This window comes from Triticum dicoccoides, chromosome 1B (genome assembly GCF_002162155.2).
Source record: "Triticum dicoccoides isolate Atlit2015 ecotype Zavitan chromosome 1B, WEW_v2.0, whole genome shotgun sequence".
Taxonomy (NCBI): domain Eukaryota; kingdom Viridiplantae; phylum Streptophyta; class Magnoliopsida; order Poales; family Poaceae; genus Triticum; species Triticum dicoccoides.
Genome location: NC_041381.1, coordinates 427,978,684 through 427,987,390, shown reverse-complemented (window position 1 = coordinate 427,987,390; position 8,707 = coordinate 427,978,684). Strand labels below are relative to the sequence as shown.

The 8,707-nt window shown below is 47.9% G+C and overlaps 1 protein-coding gene across 1 annotated transcript; it reads left to right on the top strand.

The window, feature by feature from the left end:
• The first annotated feature begins 209 nt into the window (after nt 1-209).
• Nucleotides 210-4,656, top strand: LOC119306145 (VAN3-binding protein-like). Its single transcript, XM_037582458.1, has 7 exons — nt 210-308; nt 632-805; nt 1,165-1,296; nt 1,398-1,463; nt 3,098-3,620; nt 3,731-3,841; nt 4,325-4,656. The coding sequence occupies exons 1-7, from the start codon at nt 234-236 to the stop codon at nt 4,513-4,515; spliced, it is 1,272 nt and encodes a 423-aa protein (XP_037438355.1). The 5' UTR covers nt 210-233; the 3' UTR covers nt 4,516-4,656.
• The last annotated feature ends 4,051 nt before the right edge of the window (nt 4,657-8,707 follow it).

Here is an 8,707-nt window from a genome sequence, read left to right as displayed (position 1 = left end):
GCAGCTGTTCTTTAGCGCCTGTTCTCTAGCAAATTGTCCATAGCGAGAACGACGAATCATGATACTGTGAAGCTATACTGTTGGTAGGATCTTGATATCACATTTAGTGGACGACAAGAACTTGGCCCTGACTATAAATAGGCATGTTCTTTGAGCTCTCATTACTCCATCCTCATTGATCAACCGGATTCTGCTAAATCTTTAGGTGAAGTCCGTTTTACGTGGGCGATAAGATGGAGCATTTCAGGAGAGGAGTGGAGTTTGGGACGGCCCCCTTCCAGAGATGCCACTCCTTGTCCTGTCAAATGGTGATGAAACTTTCCTGCTTGCTTCGTACTCTTCTCATAATATTAACTTTTTTTAGCTCTATACAGGATATAATATGCATAGATGTGTGGCCTAATCCTATTATAATATAAACCATACAAATCTTAAGCACTGTTTGTATCTTTGGCACAAACTGCATCTTAGGACAGGATTCAGAGCAAGGATCATCTTTCAATTACTTCTTATAGTCAGCATGGTGCCCTACATGTTTGAGCAACACTATTAGTGCATCTCTATCAGCATGCTCTGATTTCTTAGCTAGTGACTTACCATCTCAGTGATCATGTGCTGAATGTGCAAGCAGGCAGAGAACACGCAGATCGATGCGCAGAAGGCGGGCATCCGTCGCAAGGAAAAGTCGTCGATGCGACGCCCGAAAGGCGAAGAGATGCCCGTGATCCCTGAGCAGGCGATGGAGTTCCTCTCTCGGACATGGAACCCCTCCTCCTCGGATCTCTTCCAAATACTCACCCCCAGTGTATGTTTACATGCAACTCTGCATACATGGACCACACCTCCCATTATACTGTATTAAACAACAGAGGCGGCTAACGTTGATAATCTAGTATGAGGTCATTTCATTATACTTTGCATTTGCAACTCATTGGGACACAGTGCATACGTACTACTCGGTGTGCGTGCTCTCCTTTAATAAGATCCACAAAATTTCTAAAAGATGAGTACCGAACGGTAGTAATATGCTCCCTCCGTTAAAACGCTCTTATATTATAGGACGGAGGGAGTATTACTCATCATGTACTAGTTTCTATTGCATCTCTCAAGTGTAGATTAAGAATGTTCATACCACCTTCTGACTGCTGGTTTTGTAACAAACAGTGCCTAGGAGCATCGGGACAAGACCATCATGGAGAAGGCGAGACGAAGGAAGACGGAGACGGAGACAAAGAAGTGGATGAGGTTCGGATCGATGGCGGTAAAAGCCAATTGTTCAGTCAGATTCAGACGTGGGTGAGTGACTGAGTTGTTGTTAAACTTTTATGGCGATTGCGAAGACATCTTATGATCTTCCCTGTGATGATCAGTTTAACTTTTCTTGGTTTATCTGACAGAGAGTTCTGGCCAGTGGGAAGCCTGGCTCCAAGCAGCGCAAGACTAAGCTGAACCAGCCTATATGGGTAAGAACAGCAGCACAAGGACAATACTAACATGGCAACATAGTAGTATAACAAACAGCCAAATAGTGTAGATTGTACACTGTATCAACACTGCCAAACAGTATAGGATATTAGGACGTACTCACTCCGTCCGGAAATACTTGTCATCAAAATGAATGAAAGGAAATGTATCTAGATGTATATTAGTTCTAGATACATCCTTTTTTAATAATTTGAATAACAAGTATTTTCGGACGGAGGGAGTACGTACGACGTGGCGCCTCTGATCTTTCTTACTTGTCGTCTTAGAGATCGGTACAGTTAGACCGTCCTTAACAAGAACTGTTGCTTCTTAATTGTGCAAGAAAAAAGGACACTTGAATTAATAAGCAGAAAAAGGAAGGGTATAGTCAGTGAAGAGCAGTGAAGTGATACTGTGATAGTACGTATGGAAATACTACTGGCACAGTTTGCGGAAAGCATATTGTCGAGTTAATTACACAAAACCACAACTTCAGAGTAACTTATAACACTTTACCACAACTTTTGAGTTTTTTAACACAAAACCACAACTTCAGGTCAACTTATAACACTTTACCACAACTTTTGAGTTTTTGTAACACAAAACCACAACTTCTGAACTAATTCTCAACATTGAGCCCAAATCTATCAGTCAACTTCTTTTAATATACAATCTGATTGACTGGGCCCACATATTAAGTACTAAGCAGGAAAAAGGTGGCATGTGCGCATCTGTGGCCTACCATTTTCTTCTCTTGCCATCTCGTACCGGCGCTATAAACTCCACCGACGCATTGAGCAGGGAGCTGGGTGTTGTTGGGGGTGGTCAAAATTCTGCCATAGGATGATCACTCCAAGCGTCCTCAATGGCGAGGTTCCTAGTGTCACAAAGCCGCACCCGCATGTCACTATCGTTGGCGTCGGAGTTCCAAAATGATCTCGACGTCGTAATCAATGAGGACGAACACGTTGCAGTGGTCGTTAAGCATGAGGTGGCAGCCCTGATTGTGCACAACGTGGCGGCACGGATGTGCTGGCAGCGCCCGTCCGGACTATGGCATGGTCGTGCGGGGCGCGCGAACTAGACAGAGAGGTCCTGGCAAGGACGAGCGCGTTTCTACGGCGGTGGAGCACAAGGCAAGAGCCTTGTCTATGCACGACGTGGTATAGTGCATGTGCTAGCTGCGGTTGTCCAGACGACAACATGGTTGGACGGAGTGCGCCAGACGAAGAAGGTGAAGACGGCGGATCTTTTTTCTTTTCCGGGGTAGATGGCGTAGAAGCTGCAGGTGAACGCGTCGTCGAAGAGACGATGATGTTATATGCACACTGCTATGTTACACACATTTCGTCAGCGCCACATAGAAGGGAACTTGTCGCCTAGAGCCTGACATGTGGGCCCAATCATTCAGATTGGCTGTTAAAAGAAGTTGACCGGTAGATTTGGGCTCAATGTTGAGAATTAGGCCAACGGTTGTGGTTTTGTGTTAAAAAACTCAAAATTTGTGGTAAAGTGTTATAAATTGCCGCGAAGTTGTGGTTTTGTGTTAAAAAATTCAAATGTTGTGGTAAAATGTTATAAGATATCCTGAAGTCGTGGTTGTCGGATTTGACAAGAGTGTATGTTTTGGCAGCTGAACGTTGGACAGATGAAGGCGCTCCTGCGCGGCTACTTCCTGGACAACGTCTCCATCACCGGGAGCCGGAGGCGGCGGCGGCGGGACGAGCTCCGGCTGTACTCGGCGCAGGCCCACGCGGCCGTCTCGGTGGCGCAGCTCGCCGCGGCCATCGCCGGCGTCGTGTCGGCGTGCGACCTGCGAGGGGACAAGAAGCTGGGCGCGGTGCTCGCGTCCGCCGCCGCGCTCGTGGCCACCGTCTGCGCGGAGGCCGCCGAGTCCGCCGGCGCCAACCGGCCCCGCGTGACCTCCGCCGTCAAGACCGGCCTCGAGAGCCGCTCCCCCGCCGAGCTCCTCACGCTGACCGCCACCGCCGCCACGTGCCTCCGGGGAGCCGCCGCGCTGAAGCTCAGGGCCGCGGACGTCAGAGGGATCAGCACCGGCGCCAATGGCAACGCCAACGCCAACGCCAACTCGATGGCCATGAGCATCAGCGCCAGCATCCAGAAAGGCATCGCCCTCAGGGTCTGCCTACCCTGCGGTAAGAGGAGTACTATTGACACGCCTCGGCCGACATTGCGGCAATGCAAATGTGATCGATCGACTGCCAACTGCGGACCTAATAAGTTAAGAACCGCCATCGGTTTGCAGGGAAGGTACGGGTGAGGACGGTGTCCGTCTTCCCCCGGCGCGGCGGCGGCGCGGTGGCGCTGAGGCTGGGGACGAAGCGGCTGCGCGGCGCCTTCGCCACCTACGACGACCGTAAGATATTAATTTTCCTTGGTGATTAATTACGCACGCATCAACTGACCATCAGCGCGCACACGCACCACACAAACACGCAGCCCGTCCCTTTAAACTGTCTCTACTTTGAAAAGCAGCATGCGATGCTCGTCGTCTTGTTGTTGCCTCGCCATGCACGCATAAGTCATGACCGCACAACGCGCGCTCGCCGTCGTCTTCCCCTCGCTCCACCTGCGCGCACGCGCCGCTTGTCGTCTCGCACCGTACGGCGCCCTACACGCACAACCTGAAATGTTCCCCTCCTGGATAGCTAGGTCTTGTCTCGTCGTCGCCACGCATGGATTTTGCATGGTCCAGCCGTGGCGGCACGTCGCGCTCCGGACTCCGGCCACTTGCACACACACTGAGACATCGGCAAGTCGACGACGATTCGTCTCCTCTACGTGTCTGGTTGCCCTACTGACGCGATTTCTTTCTGTGGCGCGTTTTGTCGTGGTCCAGAAGAGCTACTCGGGGTATCGACAGGCGGCAGCGGCGAGGCGGTGGTCGACGGCCGGAGGTGCTTTGCGGTGGCCCTGAGCACGTCGGCCGGGACGGTGCAGCTGCTGCTGGAGGACCAGACGCACTGCAAGGTCTGGAAGGCCGCCATTGAAGGCATGCTGTCCGATGCAAACCTCAAGCATGCGAAGTGATCCTTTTTTTCTCTCTTAGAAAAGCATGCAAAGTAATTTGTAGATTCTGCTTGGTGTACAATTTTTGTATGTGAGTACTAAAGATGCTAAGCTATATGTAAACATTATGAATATGATCAATAAAATGAGTAGATTTGTGGATTTGTTTAGTTGAGATTTGTGGATTGTTAGATATCCTAGTAATTAAGAACAAGTGCCGTGGTAATTTCCATTAGCCGTACCCGTTTGCCCCTTCCTAGGGACACCCAGCGCTAGGGTTTCTCGCCTCCCACCGGCGGTGCCGTCGGTCTGCCTCATCTCCTGTGGCCTCAAGGCCATGGAGACGCAGTGGATCCCGGACTTTGTAGGCGGAAGGGCTCTGTTTTTTTATGTCTCCGTGAGTTTTGTTGGTGTTTGTATCCTGCTCGGAGAGCCTAGCTCATGTCCTGTTAGTGCTTCTAGCCTCCGTCCTGGTGGAGATTCTAGCATCGTCGGAGGACATGTGGAGGTTTGTCTATGGCGGGATTCAGTCGGCGTTTTGTCTCCGGTGGATCCAGTCTGTGTTTGCATGTCTACAGATTGAATCCCTCTGATCTACGCTTCTCTTTATCGGCGGCGGTTCTTATTCTGGTGCACTAGTTCTATGGGGTCTCAGCACGACAACTTCCTAACCCTCTACTACAAGAAGGTTTGTCCGGCTCCAGTGAGGAAGGGGCGATGACGGCGGCGTCTTCGGCTCGCTCCAGTGTGTGTAGCCGCCGCTAGGTGGTTGACGAACCTGGATATGTAATTCTTTGTACTACCTTAACAGTTGATGAATAGATCAAAAGTTTTTCCTATAAAAAAAATCCTAATTAAGAGTGTGCACCTAAAAATACAGGAAATCATGGGAAAGAATAAAGTTCTTCTTGGCGTACAATTTTTGCACGTGAGTGTTTGAAGCTGCTAGAGCATCTCTAGCAGAGGCCCTAAACTTAATCCCTCAAACCCTCTTCCTATCTCAAAAAGTCAAAAATATTAAGGTATCAAACTTTTGCTCGACTAGCAGATCCCCTGTAGTTTGATCCCCTATAATTTTGGTTTGTCAATTCTTCCAAACCTTTGGTCAAACAATTGAAACAAAATAATCACATTTTCCAAGCAAACATAAACAATTCAAATACATCATATCGTAATTGAACTAGGGCTTATACAGTTCATCCAATCCATCAAATGCAACCATAGTTTGTGCCAAGAGGCACCGAATGAACAAGTTCATTCCAAAAGAATCACCAACACATGGTGGACTTAAAGTTGTCGTAGCATGGGCCTCATGTAGTCCTGTCATCCATGTCAACACCATCATAGCTACTGCCTTCATCGCCAACACCACCATTCTTCTTGGTTTTCTTTGAAGACATAAGGAGTGGATGGATTCTCTACCAAGTCATCGTCAGCAACAACATTAATGTTGAGCCTTTGCGTCTTAAGTGATGTCTCATAGTTCCATCTTGTCTACTTCTCATGTCCATCAAGCTCTTTATAGCAATGATGCAAACAAAAGACTTGGCCCCCTGGTCTCTTGCTCCTCTCCACCACATTGTGTCTTCGATCACACCCCAACAATGGACGAGAAACCCAATTGTGTAGTCGTGTCATGGGCCAAACATCATCTGATGAAATTTGGCATGTGATTTTACCTTCTTTTCATATTTGAGTTCATGGATTTTCTTGGGATCTTTGGTGAATGACCTTTGTAATTTAGCAAGCTCTCTCCCTTGTGACCAGAAACTTGCTCAAAAATCATTTTGATACCAAGTATTTTTCTTAGGGTTCATCTTTAACCTAAATCCAAATATTGAAAACCCTGAATTATATATCTGGCCATTTTAAAGGACACTTCATTTCTTTTGATCCTAAGATTCTCCAAATATTATCAAAGCCTCCAAGATATATATCAAAGTCCACTTCTACAAAACTATTGCCATGACATTGTGAAATGTCTCTCTAAATTCAACATTCCATTTATAGCCATTATTGACTCATAAATCCCAAGATATATTTCCATGTATCCAACAATCATGAACTTGGTGGACATGATCTTTGTGCTCATATTGTTATCCAATAAATTTCTTGGCTCGATTTGAGTTAGGAAAATAATATTTCCCTATTTTAAGAAATGCTCATTTGATACCCATTGCAAAGGTAATCTACTGAAACCTTGTCCCTCTTCCAGCATGGTAGTTGCAAGGTCCGCCTCCTTATGGTCAATTTCGACCAATGCACGGCAACCCGAGACCTCTTTGTTTGCTAGGATGCGATTGGGTGCGCGTTGATCCCCCTCTTCACAAGGAACAGAGCAAGCCTTCTAGTGCCATTTCTAGCGAGATCACTAGAGTCTAGTTCCTCGAGTTGAAGTCTCTATCAAAATCGTCCTCTCCTGATTTTGGGCCCTATCCTACTATATGTGCATCACTCCCATGAGCACGTGCATATCCAGGGCACCCAAAATGGTGGGATGTAGCCGGAGAAATCCATTGCTAGAGCAGCCTTGACCTCTCGGCAGCGTATGCGCGGTAATCACGGGTGACGACGGCCTTTGTTCAAATGGTCAGACCCATTTCAGTGTCTTAGTTGGCTCGTCTCGAGGTCTACCTCTCTTCTCCATGGGCCCAAACGTCAGCGAGCCGACCCAGTTCCCCCAAGCCAACAAAGCCGTGACCTAGGCATGTTTAGCTATTTGTCGGCCGATCCGAGGGATGGTGATCCCAAATCCCGTAAGCCTCAGCCCATTAGCCATCCCATTCTAAGTATTTATTTTCTGGTAGTTTATTTAGCCCGTACCGCTCGTAGAGCAATGGTGTAGTCAATATCTTCCATGTTAAGTGTTGTTTTACTCACTGACAAGAGTTTATTCACTTGCCAAATTGGAGGGAGGTGGTAAAAGGGATGCCCAGTCCTGCTTAACTTAATAGAAAAATAAAAATAAAAACAAAAATCCCCCTAGAAAGTTGATTGATTGGAGGGCGCCATGGCTTGTATTTGTATGGTTGTGGGGGAGTAAAATATTTTTTATTAGGGGAACCGCCATTATTGTGCTTAATATGAAAATATAGAAAACTTTTTCGTTAAACCATTGACAGGAAAAGTACACCTCTCAAATGAAATTATCTATGTTTTAAGCAATGAGCACTGGCACATTAACAAATCCATGCTTGCCTTTGCGAAGGGCCCGTGACGCCCGATAATTAAGCTACAGTAATCCCACGTTAACGGTACCACGTCACCTCGGTTATTGTTGCTGATCTCGCGTTAGTTCGAAACTGCTTCAAATTCAAAATTCAAAATCAATAGAAGTTTTCCAATATTAAAACTAAAATGTTCAATAAATAGTAGATAAATCAGAGGCTAGGATAAAATTGTAAACAACATTATTAAAATTTGCTAAGTCATTTAAACAACCTCAAACAGTGGCTGAATACATTATTTAATAACCTTTTAATTAATTCTAATCTAATGTGAAATGGTATTTCACCCAGACTAGTTTTTGGTGCTAGGATCTAATGCACTGCAATTTATGAGCTAGCTCCCATGTTTTATAAAAATCAATTAGGTGCTAAGCATTTTTGAAACACTGAAAAGGGAAAACAAAGAAAAGAAATATAAAAACAGAAAACAAAAGAAAAACAAAGAAAGGCCCCCCTGGCCCAACTGGGCTTTAGCCCAGTCAACCGGTCCACCGACCCCGGCCCACCCCACTCCCCTTATCCCCCCTCACCGGAACCCTAGCCACTACAGCAACCCCACTCCCCCCCACTCGCCTCTCCCTCTCCCCCTCCTCCCGATCCCATCTGGATCGAGGAGGGGCTCGACCTCGATGCGCCGACCGCACCTGTCCTCCCCCACGACCCATTGCTATCGTCCTCTCCGTCGCCGCCCTCTCGGACTCCTCGCCTCTCCTCTCCCTCGTGCGACGCCCGCCTGAAGCCGCAGCCTCGCCACGTCACCGACCCGAGCCACCACCCGCGGCCCCGCCATCGGATTGCCGCCGCCCGGAGCTGCCCTCTCCCTGGAACCGCCACGCCGTCATCGGACTGCCTCCTCGTCTTCCCCTGCGCCACACGTCGTCCCCGTCCTCCTCCCCAAAGGCCACCTCGAGCCTCGCCGCCCCCCTGGTCTCTACATCGCTGGTGAGGGCCTCGCCCTCCCCCGTCTCTCCCTTTGTCCCGTATTT

What these genes read in the sequence shown, in the direction of transcription:
- LOC119306145 (XM_037582458.1), top strand. Translation starts at nt 234, where the DNA reads ATGGAGCATTTCAGGAGAGGAGTGGAGTTTGGGACGGCCCCCTTCCAG. An exon ending in CAGGGTCTGCCTACCCTGCG is followed by an intron (nt 3,621 to 3,730) that starts GTAAGAGGAGTA and finishes ATCGGTTTGCAG; the next exon opens with GGAAGGTACGGGTGAGGACG. An exon ending in CTTCGCCACCTACGACGACC is followed by an intron (nt 3,842 to 4,324) that starts GTAAGATATTAA and finishes GTCGTGGTCCAG; the next exon opens with AAGAGCTACTCGGGGTATCG.